This window comes from Rhinolophus ferrumequinum, chromosome 19 (assembly GCF_004115265.2).
Source record: "Rhinolophus ferrumequinum isolate MPI-CBG mRhiFer1 chromosome 19, mRhiFer1_v1.p, whole genome shotgun sequence".
NCBI classification, from domain to species: Eukaryota; Metazoa; Chordata; class Mammalia; order Chiroptera; family Rhinolophidae; genus Rhinolophus; species Rhinolophus ferrumequinum.
Window position 1 is genome coordinate 1,234,646 of NC_046302.1, and position 17,738 is coordinate 1,252,383.

Below are 17,738 nucleotides of genomic sequence, written 5' to 3' on the forward strand. Positions count from 1 at the left end.
TGTACATTGGTGTCTTCCTGTATCTGTGAAAACTAAAAGCAGTATCTCAAAGATCCAGTAGTGTAGGGTTCTTAACGATTAGGTCAGGACCCTCTTTTGCTATTGAGGGAACAATTTTAGAAGACTGTACTAATTATGATGGAAACATGATCTCTGTAACCCTGCTGCGAGAGTTTAATTCCCCACTCTGCCATTTTCTGGATTATGGTACCTAGGATGTGTTATTTAATCTCTCTGTGTTTCAGTTTCCTCATTTGTAAAGTGGGGAAAGTCTTAGCATCTAATTCGTAGGGTGTGTGGGAGGGTCATGTGAAGCACTTAGAGTTGGGCCTGCACTGGGTCTCAATGAACGGTAACTGTTGTAACTACAGGGATGATTAAAAATGTCATTTAGATTATAATTGACAAGTTATCAAACATTCATTGTGTGAAACATGCCAAATGATATTAAAACTAAAAGGACCAGATTTTCTGTTGTTCCTGGTTAATAATTTTTTTATAGCATATGTTTTTGAATGATCATATTTTCAAGACTGTAAAAAAAAGTATGTTTCCTTGTTTTCTGTAGACAGCTCTAGCTCTGGCTATTGCTCAGGAGCTGGGTAGTAAGGTGCCTTTCTGCCCCATGGTGGGCAGTGAAGTTTATTCTACAGAGATCAAGAAGACAGAAGTGCTGATGGAGAACTTCCGCAGGGCCATTGGTGAGTATCACATTTGTGGTAGGAGGAGGTCTCACTTGCACGGTGCACTCTTGTGATTGTGAAAATGCCTTGATGACTTGTATTTGTTGCACTGTTCTTCTTTTTTTTTCTTTTTTGCACCATTAATGTTATCTTTGCAAACAAAACAAATACCCAGCTTTTTCAATTGAAGTGCTTTAGCAATTAGCAAATATGGGCCCGAGCTATGGGGCTGGGGTTCTTCACCTGACAAAGCAAATGTTTCTATAAAGTGAGTTTTTTCAAAAACAAGTCAGATTTTCCTGGCAGCCTCATTATGCTTTCAGAGATGACTGTCCACTAAAAAGATTTTGCACTAAAACCCAAAGCATTAGGTGCATGCTGCCCCAGTGCCCCTGGTTCTAGATGTTGAGCCAGAAGAACTGTGGTCTGTCAGAAAATGAGGATACTATTTGGTTATTGGCAAAGCTTTGAGGCTGGTGGTTCTAGCCTCATAAGGTGTGGAGCTACCGTATTGAGTTTTTGTTGTGTGCCAGGCCCCTGCATTGACTACCTTTTCCTCCCGCAAAAGGAAGCTCTCTGTCTTCATTTAGCATCTTATAAAATAGTCTCAGAAAGTTCAATAACTTGCCTACGGTGAACCAGCTAGTAAGCAGCAGAGCTCTAGTTTGAACCTAATCTGTCTGATTCTGGAGCCCATGCTCTGAACATCTGCTGTGAGGAGAAAATGGCCTGTCTCCCAAATGTTTCCCTCTTGCCAGCCAGGAATGTGGGGTAGTTTCCTGGCCCCATTTCTGCTAGCCTAACTCTGGGAAACTCTCAACTTCCCTCACACCTGCTTGTAGAAATAGCTTATTCCTTTTAAGCTGTTAAGAAATATTTAATGTGTGTCTGCACATGTAGGATTCTATCACTGATATAGTTGCTGAGTCATGGGTTATGAACACTTGTCAGAGTGCCTGTACCATTTTTCAGTCCCTCTGGTTGTCAAAACAAGGTAAGTATTCTGAAGAAGGAAGTTTACTAAAAAACTTCAAGGAAATTATGAAACTTTAAGAAAGAATAGATTTGTCTAGTCCAGGATCCTTGCCTCATGGCAGCTAATGTTTAGTTTAGGGGTAAGATTCTGTAGGGCTTTTAGGCCATGGTTAGGGCTTTGGCTTTTTTGCTGAAAGGAGAAGTAATTGGAGAATGACTTTGGTTTTGTAAGAGTTTCTCCGGCTGGGGTATGGAGAAGGGACACTAAGGAGAGCGAGGGTATAGACAGAGAGATCATGAGGAGTCTAAGCAAGAGGTGGTGGTGGCTTTGACCAGGGTGGTGGTGGCAGGTGGTAAGTGTTTGGATTCTGGATATAGTTGGATGAGGGAGCTGGCAGGATTTCCTGAAGAATTAGATGTAGGGGCTGAAAGAAAGGAGGTGAGGATGTCAGTTTTGTCATTTTGGGAGATGGGAAGGAGCAGATTAGGTATTCACTAAATGTCTACTGTGGATATAGGAGGCAGTGTTTATCTTTGTTACTCCAGTTACTGGCACATAGTGGGTGCTCAGTGGAGTTTTTCTGAATTAGAGAAGGGGGTGGACTTTAAAGCAGAGAAAAAAACAGAAGTCTTTAGGTGAAGTAAGATAGCCCTTGGTCTGTGTCTGGCAATACACATATTTTTTATTTACAGTGTTTTTAAAAATAAAATTTGAATTATGTAGTTGCCAGTATTTAGAGATTGGGAGATGTCATATAAAATCCTTCGTTCTGGCTTCTTGAAAGAAGCTTTCATCCCACTCAGCAGCAGTAGGTCGAAGCTACTGGTAAGTGGGTCTTCTCCTTTTCAGAGCAGGCTTCCCCCAGTCTCTGTGAGACTTACTCTGCTTCTTGATGTTCCCTGCCAGGTCCTGGTAAACTCTGGAGTTTGGGACTCTTGTTCTAAACCAGAGACACTATGAAATGTGTCTGTAGGCTGTTTTGTGTTACTTTGAATATGGACTTTTTTAAACTGCAAAATATTTTACTGGAAGTTGGATTTTTTGATGCCTATTTTAAACTGAAATATAGAAAAGTATGTAAAAATACCTATAATTTAACAATTAATTATGAATTAAACGTTTGTGTAATCACCACTTAAAGTGCAGAGCACAGCCAACACTGCAGACGTCACTCAAGTTCACAGCCCCTTACCTCTCCCAATGTGTACCCCATAGAATGCAAGTTGTCTGACGGTGGCTTCTGTCATCATCATAACTCTGTGTACCCTTGTGTGTATCCCTAGGTAATGTGGCTGAATATTGCCCTTTTAAACTTTATCTAAATAAAGTTTAGAACCTATTCTAGGTGTTGTGTCTTGCTTCGTTTATATTTGTAAGGTTCAGCCCGTGGTTATTGACATGAATCGCTGTTGTTGCCATCGTTATCTGGAAAAACAGTGGAAATGGCTCATAGGACCCTCCTCAGGGTTTCAAACCTTTTAGCCATTGGGGTTTTTCCATATTACAACAGTGGTGGTTTGATGGTGGAGACACCCAAACCATACTAATAAACATGTGCCATGGATTTTATTTAACTCATTAATTAATGAGATAAACAGTAAAATGTTACAACTGGTTCAAATATTTGAGTACTTTTAAAATGCGTTTTTATGCATTTAAAAAATATCTGTCTGACATTGATGAAATCTGACAAAACTGACCTTTACATGAATACATGTGATTAGCTTGCTTAAAGGTAGCTTAAATGCTTTAAAATTTGAAAAAATAGAGATAAATTTTCTAGGCATCAGTTTTGTGATTTGCCATTTGGGGGTGGGGGTGGGGCTGTGTACTTCTTTTGATGGCAGCCAGATGAAGAGAAATTTCTTGATCTTGCCACAGAGTAAAAAGGCAGGCCATTGACAGTCTTTAAAAAGGAGCCCTGCCCATTTTCCTCTGCCTTTGAATTCCTGTGAAGTTGGCAGAGGGGGTGGGGAGAAAGCAGTAAGCTGATCACAAACAAAAGCAAGGAGTCTGTGCTGTTTCCTTGATGTGATGAAGGTCCCTGTCAGGGATTTAGAAACCTGAGCCAGCAGATGAAACCTGTGTCATTTGCGTTGTCGTTGCCAGAGATATCGCCAGCTCAGCCCCTTTCCTGGCTAACAGCCTGTTTCATTGTCCGTCAACCACATACCCTGCCTGCTTGTCAGCACAGAGCAACTTCTAAACAAATATGGGGACTAGTGAGAGATGGAAATGCTTTTCTTCCCCCCACTCAAGAAATTTCATGTCACAGACGTCTAACAGTAAATATAGGGAAGCATTCCATTTGAAGGAATTTATCTCTGGGACATAAATGTTCTGATTAAAAACAAAATCAAGGTTTATTTAAAAAGTACAGAATTTTTCAAGTTTGTCACAATCTTCTGATACATTCATGTTGTTTAGAAAATTTTTGTCTTGATGTTTAGGAACGAAGAATTTGGTAAGTAGAAAATGAAATGCAACCTCTAGTTTGGGGCTATTCCAAAACTTCCATTTGTAGGCTATCAGATTGAATGAAGGTAGGGTAAAACTTTTTCTTAACTTTAGTATCTGAGAGAGTCTTTGTCCTGATTGGGTTTCTGGGGAAAGAAGTCAACCTACCCAAATGATAAGATAATGATCACATTTAAAAGTGGGAAGTGATTGACACCATTGTTTCTTTTTGCCATTGGAGTATTTCCATATCAGAACAGAGGTGGCTTGATGGTGAGGACACCCAAACCACATCAGGGCTTCCTACCATCAGAAGTAGTTTATGTCTCCACATTGTGAGTAGAACAGAGTTCTTCTTTATTCTTTAGATGAGTGGTTCTCACCTGTGGCTGTACATTGGGATCATCTGGGGAGCTTTAAACTAATGATGATGGCAAGGTCCCAACTCCTGAGATTTGGAGATAGGTGGTCTGAATGTGGCCAGGGCATGAGGCACTGTAGAATCCAGTCAGGTGATTCTAAAGGGTGAAAACCATGACTGTAGACGCCAGCTGAGGCTTAGAGCAGTGTTCCCTAAACTTCAGCCACCCATTTTCTTCTTTACCAGGTCCCACTAGTATTATTTACTTAAATATTTTTAATGTGACTTGGAAATGTTGTACATACATACCAAAAAGTGCATGAATCATAATTACATAGCTCAGTGGATTATCGTAAATTGAAAACTCATGAAACCAGCACCCAGTCAAGAAAAGAATACTGCCAGTACCTCAAAGTACCCTTCGTGTCCACCCTCAATTGCCTTTCTTCCTTCCTTCCCCAAATTAATGTCTTAATTCTAATTTTATAGTGTAGTTGTGCCTGTTTTTGAACCTCAGATGCAATTTTGCAGTTTATATTCTTCCGTGTTTGTCTTGTTTCCTACAAAGTTATATTTGTGAGATTCATCCATGTTGTTGCATGTGGCTGTAATTCTTTTTCATTGTTCTGTGATATTCTGTTGTATGAGTAAACCACAATTCTGTTGTCTCTTCCACTGTTGACAGACAGTGGAGTTTTCTCAGTTTTTGGCAATTAAGAACAATGCTGCTGTGACCGTTACTGGCTGTATCTCTTGGTGCACATGTGCACTCAGGCCTAGTGGGTATATACTTAGGAATTGAATTGCAGGATCATGGATATTCAAACGTGTTCAACTTTAAGAGTATTTATACCAATTTACACTCCCACCAGCCTTGTAACCTCCCTGTTGTTCTGCATCCTCACCAATTGTTGGTATTATCAGTCTTTTTTTTTTTTAAACTTTTTTTTTTTTTTTTTTTTTTAAGATTTTTATTGGGGAAGGGGAACAGGACTTTATTGGGGAACAATGTAGACTTCCAGGACTTTTTTCCAGGTCAAGTTGTTGTCCTTTCAGTCTTAGTTGTGGAGGGTGCTGTTCAGCTTCAAGTTGTTGTCCTTTCAGTCTTAGTTGTGGAGGGCGCAGCTCAGCTCCAGGTCCAGTTGCCTTTGCTAGTTGCAGGGGGCACAGCCCACCATCCCTTGCGGGAGTAGAACCAGCAACCTTGTGGTTGAGAGGACGCGCTCCAACCAACTGAGCCATCTGGGAGCTCAGCGGCAGCTCAGCTCAAGGTGCCATGTTCAATCTTTAGTTGCAGGGGGCGCTGCCCACCATCCCTTGTGGGATTCGAGTAATCAAACTGGCAACCTTGTGGTTGAGAGGATGCGCTCCAACCAACTGAGCCATCCGGGAGGCAGCTCAGCTCAAGGTGTCGTGTTCAATCTTAGTTGCAGGGGGCGGAGTCCACCATCCCTTGCGGGACTAGAGGAATTGAACTGGCAACCTTGTGGTTGAGAGCCCACTGGCCCATGTGGGAACCGAACCGGCAGCCTTCGGAGTTAGGAGCATGGAGCTCTAACCGCCTGAGCCACCGGGCCAGACCGTTATTATCAGTCTTTTTAATTTTAGTGATTCTGGAGGTTGTAGAGTAGTATTTCATTGTTTTTTCTTTTTCCCTTTAAAAACATTTTTATTTTGGAAATTTTCAAATGTGTAGAAAGTAGTCAAGTGGTATGATGACCCTCCTCTATGTTCTCATCACCAGGCTTCAACTCAGTAAATCTGGATTGATTTATAGCTTCCATTATTCCTTCCAAGATTATTTGTAAGTTAATTGCAGACCCGATATTTTATCCATAAATGTTTCAGTATATATCTCTGAAAAATAAAAACTTTAGAAACTCCACAATACCATTATCATACCTAGAAAATATTAACAATAAATTCCTTAATATCATCAAATATCTGGTTAGTGTTCAAATTTCCAGTTGTCTCATAAGTGTCATAATGTGTTTCTTATAGTATTATTGTTTGAATCAGGATACAAATAAGGTTCTCCATGATAGATTGGTTGTTATGTGTCATATCTTTTTCATCTATGGGTTTCCCTTATGCTTCTGTTTTTTGCTTTGGAAAAAACATAAATTAAATGGAGATGAAGATCATATCTAAGGGCTTGCAGAAAGAGAAGGATGAGGTCAGTGGCACATGTTAACTGGAATGTGGAAAAGGACAGAACAAGAGTTATAGACAAGGCTGTCAGTGAGCTGCGTCCTGTGGTGTGGCAGCAAGGAACTGGTCCCAGGCCCTGAAGACTTGGACTCCAGTCTTGGGTCTACCACGAAGGAGGAAAGGCGTCTTTCCTTCACCTCTTGGAGTTGACTTTCCCTCTGTAAAATGGAGATAAAGAACACTTACTCTGGCTGTTTCACAGGGCTAGGTTGAAATGTGATGGCATCTCCTGTTGTCCTCACTAGTCCAGTGAAGGATCAAATGAGGGAGTGACATGCAAGGCATAGACGGCATGTGAGGGCTGCTTGTACAGGTGAAGAGGCCCTGCAGTCGTAGGTCTATAGTTTATTCCTATTGGTGTGGTCTGTCAGCTTTCACTTCAATGTAGGGACCCCTTCTGTACACAAGATCTTAACTAGCATGACCCAAGGATGTTTCCCTCCTCATCTTTGAATTGATGGCAGGCACAGTGACTTAGAATGGTTTTCTTGTTGATGTTTCTAGAATCCTCTGAAAGTAGATTTAATAGCTATTAACTTACCTGTGGCGTGGCTGTGGTTTCAGAAAAAGTCACTTGTATCCCTTGACCCAGACTTTGGGAATTGGAAAGAGAGTTTTTGTGTGTGTTGGGGGGTGTGTGTGTGTTTTCAGAGAAACTGTGTTCAGTGATACCGTGTTTCCCTGAAAATAAGATATAGCCATATCATCCGTCTAATGCATCTTTTGGAGCTTGGAGCAAAAATTAATATATGACCCAGTCGTATTTTAATATAGTGTAAGACCGGGTCTTATATAAGACCGGTTATAATATAATATAATATAATATAATATAATATAATATAATACAATACAATACTGGGTATAATACAATATAATATATTACCGGATCTTAATTTTTGCTTCAAAAGACGCATTAGAGCTGATGGTCCAGCTAGGTCTTAAAAAAAACCTTCATTTACTAATGATTATCATTGCTGTGTTAAAAAAAATCCAATTTTCTCTTTCCTCATTTTAATGTAAATATTACTGAGGCACAAAAATGTACATACAGAAAAGGGTATGAATCATAAGTATAAAGCTGAGTGAGTTTTTGTAAAGTCAACACATTCATGTAACCAGCACCCAGATTAAGAAACAGACCTTGCTGGAACTCCAGAAGCTCCTTATGCCCCCTCTAGTCACGCCTCCCTACCCCTCGAACCAGCGGGCAGAGACATGCCATTGACTTTGGTGGAAAAAAAGGTTTGGTCTAGACTAGACCTGGGTTTTGGTGCTAAGGTTGGGGATGTTATGGTGACATAGGGTATTGCATCGTGTAGCCACCTCCTCAGGATCTTGGGCTTTACATAGAATGTGCTGAAGTATCTGCAAGCAGATTTCTTGGAATTGGATGGTCTGCCTGAAGACACTGTCTCACCTTAAGTGACTTCCTTTCTTCATCCATTCCTGTGTGCCTGCAATATGCTAGGCCCTCAGGCTAGGTGACAGTCTGTCAGAGGGGTAGTCAGGTCTACAGACCTTGCTGGAACTCCAGAAGCTCCTTATGCCCCCTCTAGTCACTGTGGTTCCGTGTGTGGGGGCCCAGTGGGAGGCGCAGGTGGCTGTGCAAGTGATCCGGAGGGTGAGGAAGAGGGTAAGCTTTCTAGAGGGGTTGAGTCTTGAACAGAGAGTCTGCAAGGAGGAGTTGGCGAGGCCAAAAAGGAGTGAATGGTGCTTCAGGCAGCAAAAACATATCAAAAGGCACTGAGATCATATTCTAAAAATTACTTGGGCAACAAAAATTTATTGAACGACCAATATAAACGATGTTTAGAATGAGGAGAGACATTTGCCTTCATTTACAATATTCTAATCTAAAAACTATAAATGCTTTACAATGGCGGGGCAGGTTTGCTTTGGAAATTGTTGTGGACTTGGAAAACATAAAACAACCTGAAACTAATGAATGACACTGAGTATTTCTTTCTGAGGTGCGCAGTGAGTGTCAGTCTGAGGCCCAGAACACCTGGCAGGATCAGGTATCACCTGCTGTCAGCATGGAGCTTTGATTAATATAGTTACCATGCTTAAGCCTGCGAGTGTCGGAAGGGGTGCAGTGAGGCACACACAGTTGCTGCTCTCGTGGAGTAGGATCGTTTGGGTTCCGAGGCTGGATCAGAGGCTGACACTAAGTCTCACCCCCTTGGAGGTGTAGCAGATGTCTGAAACCATTTTGAGAATTATAGCTTAGCTTCTCTGTTTAGTTCTAGATTTGAACCTAGGAAGTCCCTTTGAAAACCTGAAATAAAATTGTGTTTCTGCATTCTGAATAACTACTCCAGTTTATATTTGTGTTTGTAGTGCTTTTCTCCCCAGGATGAAACCCTTGAATGTACATCAGTAAAGTTGACTTGTCAGTTCTTGTGACATGGAAGTTTTGTGGCTAAAAATGCTGTTAAGGAGTAAGAGAGAGAATTCTGCTTCTTACCAGGTCTTGTCTGCCATCTCTTCCAGGACTGCGGATAAAGGAGACCAAGGAGGTTTATGAAGGCGAAGTCACAGAGCTAACTCCGTGTGAGACAGAGAACCCCATGGGGGGATATGGCAAAACCATTAGCCATGTAATCATAGGACTCAAAACAGCCAAAGGAACCAAACAATTGAAAGTGAGTATGTGTTTGTGGACTCTTCTCTTGCCTCAGAATCTCTCAGCACTGTGTGGCCTTGGGCAGGTAGTGTAACCTCTCTGTCCTGATTTCCTCGTCTGTGCACTGTGGAGGATGGTTGTTACAGGGCCGTTTGAAGATGTTAGATGGTTAAAACAGTACCAAGTATAGGGCCAGTACACAGGAGGATCAATAAAGATAGCTCTTACTTTTCTTATTTATTTACTTCTCTCTCTGAGCAGTAGTTTCTTTATCTGTTAAATAGGAATAAAAATTACCTATCTCACAGAGTTCTTTCAAGGATAAAAGTTGTAGCTTTGGATGTGATGCCTAGTTACCTAAGACGTGGTGGCTGTTGATGTTATTGTGAGAGCCTTCAGTTGGAGAAATGGGCCAGTATGGATTGTAGGCTTTGCCTTATTATTAATCATAAATAATATTAGTATCATAGCTCTCATTTATTGTGCCAGGCCCTGGGCAAAGTGTGTCAACAAATATTTCCATTGTTGTTTACAACTCTGTGTGTGTGTGTGTGTGTGTGTGTGTGTGTGCGTGTAATTTCCTGCAGATAAAGGAACTAAGGCTCATAAAGAGGTTAAGCAGTTGTCCTAGGATCATACAGCTAGTTAGTTGGTAGAGCACCCTCCAACTTGCTGTGTGACCTTTGGAAGTCAGTTGAGCTCTCTGGGCCTCTGTTTTCCCATCTGTAAACTGGTAGATTGACCGCAGTTTATGATATAATTTCTCCATTTTTGCTTCACTCTGATTTTATGGTTCTTTGATTCTGTAAGGTGGTTTCTTGGTCACTGCTTTATGGAGATCATAAAAATGTCTCCTTTTCAAAGGGTCATTTTTCTTTTTTCTAATAGGGTTTCCATCTTAGGAGCATGCCTGTGCAAATAAATCTTTTAAATTTGCCCCTCATCTCTCTTGTTTGGTATTAATTAGATTTCTTAGTAGGATCTGCCACCTTTCCAGTAATTACATCTTCAATCAATTCATTTGGGAAATTAACCTATATAAAAATGCTTGAAGCAAACAAAAACAAAAACAAAACTATACTCCAATGTAGGATGAGGCATGCAGTTTAGATTTCATGGTTTCTTCCAAAATGAGTACTTCTAGCTACTTTGAGCATATGTGTAAGATACTTGGATAGATGGAGCTCAAATACTTGGTAAGTGTTTAAATGTGAAGGAGAATACCATACTTGCCATCAGTATGCAGTGCCTCCCTCATCCCAGGCCCTGTGTCGGGCTCACCAACCCCTGTCCCTCCTGCTCACGGCAGTGCTCCAGGAGGTCATTGGGCACCACCCCGCGAGTGAGGCAGAGCCCAGGACTTTGTTCCTCTGATTACCATTTGCAACAGCTTTATTGAGACATAATTTTAAATAAAATTCACGCATTTTAAGTGTACAACTCAAGGAATTTAAGTCTGTTTACAGAGTTGTACAATCATCACCAGCATCCAGTTTTAGAACATTTTTATCATCCCAAAAGAAACCTTGTGCCCATTTGTAGTAGCTTCCCATTCCTGCCCATAGCCCTGGGCAATCACTAATCTTCTTTCTGTTTTTATATATTTGCCTTTTCTGAACCTTTCATACAAATGGAATCATACAATATGTGTTCTTTTGTGTCTGGTTTCTTTCACTGTGTCCTGCGTTTTTACTCTTTAATTTTGTTTGTGACAAAGCCCAAGATTTTTTTACATTATAAAATGTGAAGTTTAGCCAAGAGAAACTTATTTCTAAGTACTGACATCTTACAAAAGATGCTGTCCTAGAGTATTGATCACCAAGAGTAGCCTGAATCTGGATGATGTGGAGAAAAGCAACAGTTCCCAAAATGTACTACTTGCGTGGAGATATAAACAGGCAGGCCTAAGGGAGTAAACACTGGGATTTGAATCAAAAGGCTTGGGAAAGATCTGGTTTATGTTGCCCTTTGAATTTTACATATCTGTGATCACACCTGGATGCTGTTATATAGATGAGGAAACTGAGGCTCAGAGAGCCTTGTCCAAAATCATAGGCTCACAGAATGCCAGCTACAAAGAATAAGCAGGCTTTGGCTTCAGTTGCAGAAAGTTCCATCTGTACCTGAGGTGAGGAATGTGAAAGACTGAAACAGGGACAGCAGTGTCTAAAGGGATGTTGGGGCGTGGGGCCCCATGGACAGTGTAGGCCACCTAAAAGTAGTCAGAGCCATATCTGCCAGTTTGCAACCTTAGGAGTGAAGGGAAGAAGGAGCCTAGGTCTCCCCTGGTCCCTCTCTCTGCCCTGCACGCAGGTACGCTCACTCTCCTGCTTTCTCTCTAGGACACCAACACCCCCAAAGCCAGTCTCACACATCCTAATACACACACACAAAGACACTCTCTCCATACAGTCATTAGCTACTTCAAGTCTCTTAATGGAAAGATACTTTACAGTATGTCAGAAGTCAATATAATATGTATTAAAGGTCTCTGATTTACTTTTTTTTTTTTAATTTTAAGCTGGACCCCAGCATTTTTGAAAGTTTGCAAAAAGAACGAGTAGAGGCTGGAGATGTGATTTACATTGAAGCCAACAGTGGAGCCGTGAAGGTAATGCTGTGATTTGTTTGCCATGTGGAGACCCAGGTGACCAGAAGTTGCTTGCTTCAGGGGGTATGAGGTGTCTGATACAATGCTGACGGAAGGTCAGCAGTTGCCCCTATATGTTTATAAAGTTTGCTTTCCCTTTATCTTTATTCTAAAACAGCCTGTTAAAAAAATACTAAAACACCTGTCTAGAGGGAGAGTACATGGTGAGAAAGCAAAACAACGATAGTCATTTTCAAATTGAAATGTGCGGTGTATTTAATCTTCCTTTTATCTCTTTGGTATTTTCTTCCCAAGATCTATGCATGTGGAAAGGAATGCTGCATTAGTTGGCATTCTTTCTATATCTGATTTTCAGTGTCCTGTACAGTGTTCCTCACTGTTTAATGGATGAGCATAATACTTCATATCATACGATAAATCACCCACCTACAAAAGAGTCTGAACAGCTCCCTCCGTCTCCAGTTAATCTACTGGATTTGCCCTTTATCAGGAATTGCATACAGTTAAAAGAGAGGAGGGAAAAGGTTGTTGGAGAAAGTATCAGGTGTTTTTCAACTGGGTTTTTGGAGCCCAGTGATGAACAGATAGCTTCCTTCTCTTGGCAGCAGGGGCGTGGGACATATTTGGAGTTTGTCAAGTAGGCTGTCAGGGCCACACTTGGGAACTGAGACTTTTATCTTACTTAGCAATGTGCCATTTGGGGAGTTGGCAGTGAAAACTCACCAGGCACTTAGGTTTCTCTCATTTTGCAGAGACAGGGCCGGTGCGATACCTATGCCACAGAATTCGACCTTGAAGCTGAAGAGTATGTCCCCTTGCCAAAGGGGGATGTGCACAAGAAGAAAGAAATCATCCAGGACGTGACCTTACATGACTTGGACGTGGCCAATGCTCGGCCCCAGGTACTGCCTTCATACCAGCATGGCCTGGCACACGAACCTTTTTGCTTGTGCATGGAAGTTCTGGGACTAAATTGTCAGTCTCGCTACTGTTTCTAAGGGCAGCCAGTCCTTTTCTATCTGTAATATTCAGCAATTAACAGCGACATGACCTACTAGGGACTCCTTTGTTCTAATTCAAATGCTCTAGTCACAGATGATTTCATGTGTATGGTTCCTTATCCCAGCCAAACCCCTGGGCCTGAGCTAGGCAGCTTCTTCTGTGGCTTTTCTCCAGTAGCAGCAGGCTCACACCTGGGATTCTCTGGGTGTTAATGGTGGGAGGGCAGGAGTGTTATTTGAGCCCTTTTCTTGCAGGATTCCAGAGAGCCTGACAAAGCTGTCTCTCCCTGCTTCTCAAAATCTAATACAGTTTTATAACTTTGAGCAGATCATATCTGCTCTTCATGCTGAGTAGAAGATGGATACTTATGCCTTGACGAATAAAATGGGAGAAAGTACAGTATGACTTTATGACATCACTGGAAAATGTGTGATTTAAAAAACCCAACTCTTTCGTGCTGGTAGTCTTCCAGTTTGGTTTCCTCTTCACTAAGAGAAGCCACTTCTTCACTAGCAAGGAATAGGCTTTCTAACTTGAAATTGGATCCTTGGATGTTTTGTCCCTTGGAGCCTTGGCCACGAGATTGCTAAAGAATCATCTTGGACCAACAGATCCCCTCTGCTTGTGGAATGGCTGTCCCCAAGCCAACCTCCTGGAAGCCTGTGACTTGGAAAGAATGCTGGGCTGAGAAGTAGAAGTCAGGGATTGTGTTGCGCCAACACTACTGAGCTCGGCTAGTTAGTTACTTTGGGTCTTCGGGTTTTCTGTGACTTAGGGCTCTCTGATTTTGTTTCCTCCTCTGTGAAAAGGGCACAATAGTTCCTGCCTGCAGGGCTGTTTTGAGGATCAGGTGTTGTAAGAACTCAGGAAACATTTGCTACCTTTTACTGTTGAACATTCAGTGAGCACTTCTGTGTCCCAGGGCCTGGTAACCAACAGGTGATCATGAAATGCTTGGTAAATGACAAAACAGCAGCCTCTTCTTACTGATTGCATCGGGGCGAGTGCAGGCAGGTGGTGAGCCTGTTAGGAATCTGCTATTATGCAGGGACAGCTTCACTAGGCTCTGAGCAGCTCTAGGTGAGGACTAGGTTAACGTGACTGTGTAGCCAAGTGTAGTGAGAGGAGACATGGAAACATTATTAGGTGCATCCTTACACCTATTTTGACAGTCCACCTGTCCCCAAGGGAGCTGGAGCATCAGGAGAGGGTTAGGGGTCGACCCCCACAGAGGGCATTTGACCTGAACTTCGGTGGATAACTGGGAGATTCCCAAGAAAGCGAATGCAGTTCCTGGCAGATAGACTAGAATATGCAAAAGCATTTAGTCATAGCAGAGCTTGGGTGTTCAGGGAAGGGTTAAGAGTCCTTTATGGCTAATCAAGGAATGTGGGATTGGAGAAAGATATGGCTAGAGATGGAGGCTGGGACAGGCCCGACAGAGTTTGTACTTCCCATGAAGAGATTTCATCTGATTCTTGCAGGTCAGGGAGAACCTCTTAAGAAGTCCTGTGTTTAGAAGCTCCTCAAGCTTTCCAGTGGAGCTGTCTAGGGTCTGCATACCTCAGGACCCCATGTCAAGTTGACATTGGGAACTAGTGGGATGGAGGGGTGTGGGTGGTGAGGCTTTTGCAGCTGCCTTTGAAAGCAAGACCGACTCTAAATCTTTTCTTTCATAGGGGGGACAAGACATCCTATCTATGATGGGCCAGTTAATGAAGCCAAAGAAGACAGAAATCACAGGTAAGAGAAACAGCAAGGCCTGTGAGCCATAAGTAAAGCTGGAGGACCCTGGATTCTGATATCCTTCCTGTGTGAGGTTCTGTGAGTGAGTCCCCAAAGCTGAGGAAGTGCCTCGGGACGGGTTCTTTCTTCCTCTTCCTTCAGATTCTATTCTATCCTGATTCTATCCTAATAATCTCTGGCTGGTTTAGACAGCCAACAGGAGACCATGTGCTCTCTGTTCCTGCGTGCTAGCACACTCTCTTGACTGCATTCAGTATCCTTGCATTCATCTTCGGAGATGGATGTCATCATTGTCTCTGGTCCCTCTGAGGTCCCAAAAATGTGGATTGTGTCACCCCATTTCTTCTGGCTAGCTCCTGCCAAAACACATCTAAGCACAACAAGCTCTGCTGCCCAGGTACCGAACCCTCCTCCCCTGCCAGGGTTCCCCAGCCCTGTCTGCTCAGCCTCCTGGGCACTTTGCAGAGTTTGGCAGGAATGTTGCTACTCCCTCGTGGACCTTTAGTTTACCCCGCTTCTCTTCCCAACTGGTACGTCCCTTTTTTTCTCTATTGACCACTTATACCTTTGTCACCTTAAAATGTTAAACGTTAAAACATCTATTTTCTTTAAAATTTTAGCCAGTGGAGTGATCTGAGATCTTTCTACTAGAGTTTCCAAGAGCAGTTTCTTTATTTTAACACGATTTTGACTATGCATCCTCTGTTGGCCATCCTGCCTCATAGTTTTGGTGTGAGATGCTGTATCAACTCTTCATTTTCTGTGTTTATGAGCAGTTTCCCCCTGATGATAGCACAGGAGCTGGTTTGGAAAATGACAACTGTGACCTTAGATGGGTTAACTTTTGAGAGACTCTTTCCTCTTAGAGCTCTGAGCTTGGACCTTTCCTGAGAACCTTTTATTCCTCATGGTTTTCCTTCCAGAGAGGATTCTACATGCGATTTCTATTCATTCCTCCATTCCTTCGTCCAGGCACTTGACTGAACATTAATTAAGCTTTGTCATACGGGGCCAAAAGAAAAGGTCATTTATTAGTGCAGAACAGGAAAATTTATTCATGGAAAATCATTTCATCCAGGGCTCCCAAACTGGGAACAGGCAGGGAGCTAAGTTTGGGTGGGTGTGAGTAATAAAGCTTGGTGGGGAGTGTGACTTAAAGTACATCTTGAGGAGAAGCTGCCAATTTTCTGACCTCTGGTGTGCTCATCCCTACTTTCAGATCATGAAACTGAAGCCTGGAGTGGGGACATCACTTGCCTGGGGTCACATAGCTAGTAGTAAAAGCATGCTCCAAATTTGGGTTTGGGTTGAATTCAGATAGAGGGAGAAGAGAAGAGGTGAGAGTTTCCCCACCGGGTACTGACCTTGCCTGTGCACCCTGGCTGTCTCCTAGATAAACTCCGCGGGGAGATCAACAAGGTGGTGAACAAGTACATTGATCAGGGTATCGCTGAGCTGGTTCCAGGTGTGCTCTTTGTTGACGAGGTCCACATGCTGGACATCGAGTGCTTCACCTACCTTCACCGGGCCCTGGAGTCTTCTATTGCCCCCATCGTCATCTTTGCATCCAACCGGGGCAACTGTGTCATCAGGTAGGTGGCTGCCTGCCAGCCATGAGGGTTTTCCACCTTCTACCTGGGTTCATTTGTTCCTCTTGGGTCACTTTAAACCTATTATGTCAGAATTGGGATGGGGATGAGGGGAAGTCATGTGCATTTTGAGAGAAACATCCCTCCCCAAATGGCTTGCCTTCAGAGGTTGTTCCTGTGTCAGCCTCAATCTGTCGTGGTCACCAAAGGCAGCAGCCACCCTGTTACTGAATATGAGGGCCTCCCATGGGGTTACAGTGTGGTATGATTTGGTCATGCAGTTGGAGTGGGCAAAGGGTAGGTCATACAGTCTGGCCTTGGGTGATATTACACATGTTAACTTCTGTCTTCATACTAGCGCCTCATACTAGTTCCTTATACTAGGGAGGTAAGTATTCTTGGCTTCATTTTTCAATGAGTAAACAGTGGCAGCATAACTTGCTTCTGGTCATAAAAATAGGATGAGAGCCCAGTTCTTTCTGATAGTGAAACCTGTGACAAAACCGGAGTTTTCTCTATCTCAGACCTCCTTGGAGTCACACTGGTGCCGGCCCCCTCCCCCTTAGGCCTGCCTTTGAAAAGGGGAGGTGTTGACATCTGGAAGGCAGATGCTTATGTAATGCTCACCTTGCGGAGATGGGCCCAGGGCTGGGATGATGGACTTGGTTGAGGTTCTTTTTTCTCCTGAGCATTTTGTAGGCCTGTGAGCCCCAGAGAACACACCATCATCCCAGCGCACAAGCCTATCAGTGTTCCATACTTCGTAGTTTTCTTGTTTTGATTTTCTCTGCTTCTGTTTGAAAGTCGGGGCCTGATCCAAGCAGTGCTAGGGTCATGAAGCGGGGTGATGAGGAGCCCTTTTTAAGCCTGCAGCAGAGTAGTGAGGGGAACAGAGCCCTGGAGGTTGTGTGCTCCTGGCAGCAGGGGTGCTGGCAATCCAGAAAGAGACCCCAAGGCCTTTGAGTGTCTCAGCACAGAGCTGGAGCCGCATTGAGTTAGGAACTCAGATTGCTGATTCAGCTAGACTTGCATCTTGAATGGCGGTGGGTCACATCCAGTAGAGTTGGCTCTTGATGGAGTATGTTTGTCTCCATTGAGGTTGTTCAGAAGTGGTGCTACTGACAGTGGGGCGGGAGCCCTTCAGGTCCCCCCTCAGCTGACTGGGCATTAGGGCTTGTGTGCATGATTCTAGTTCATATAGCAGCATCTTGTAGTCACTCTTTGAATCCCTGTAATGCTGTCTTGACAACATCATTGTTACAGGAATTCTGTAATCTCGGAGGGAAGGTTTGTACCAGGTCCAGGTCAGCTGTTGGTGAGACTAGCCTGGCTACCTGGGCAGCATCTGGAAACCAGATATATGGCCTGATACCCAGGGAGCCTGATGTCCCTGCCACACAGACCCCATAGATTTGCTGGACTTGCCTTGCTTTGGTCTGGCCTGCCTTCAGTAGGACAACTGGTGGAAGGGCTCAG

At 43.1% G+C, this 17,738-nt stretch overlaps 1 protein-coding gene across 2 annotated transcripts in view; it reads left to right on the top strand.

Moving 5' to 3' along the window:
* RUVBL1 (RuvB like AAA ATPase 1) overlaps window positions 1-17,738 on the top strand; it is a 49,088-nt gene that overhangs the window by 16,559 nt on the left and 14,791 nt on the right. For both annotated transcript variants that reach the window (XM_033087563.1, XM_033087562.1), the window contains exons 3-8: window positions 569-701; window positions 9,182-9,333; window positions 11,836-11,925; window positions 12,678-12,827; window positions 14,607-14,670; window positions 16,067-16,265. In XM_033087563.1, the coding sequence (XP_032943454.1) occupies window positions 569-701; window positions 9,182-9,333; window positions 11,836-11,925; window positions 12,678-12,827; window positions 14,607-14,670; window positions 16,067-16,265 (788 nt within the window). The remainder of the gene's footprint in view (window positions 1-568; window positions 702-9,181; window positions 9,334-11,835; window positions 11,926-12,677; window positions 12,828-14,606; window positions 14,671-16,066; window positions 16,266-17,738) is intronic.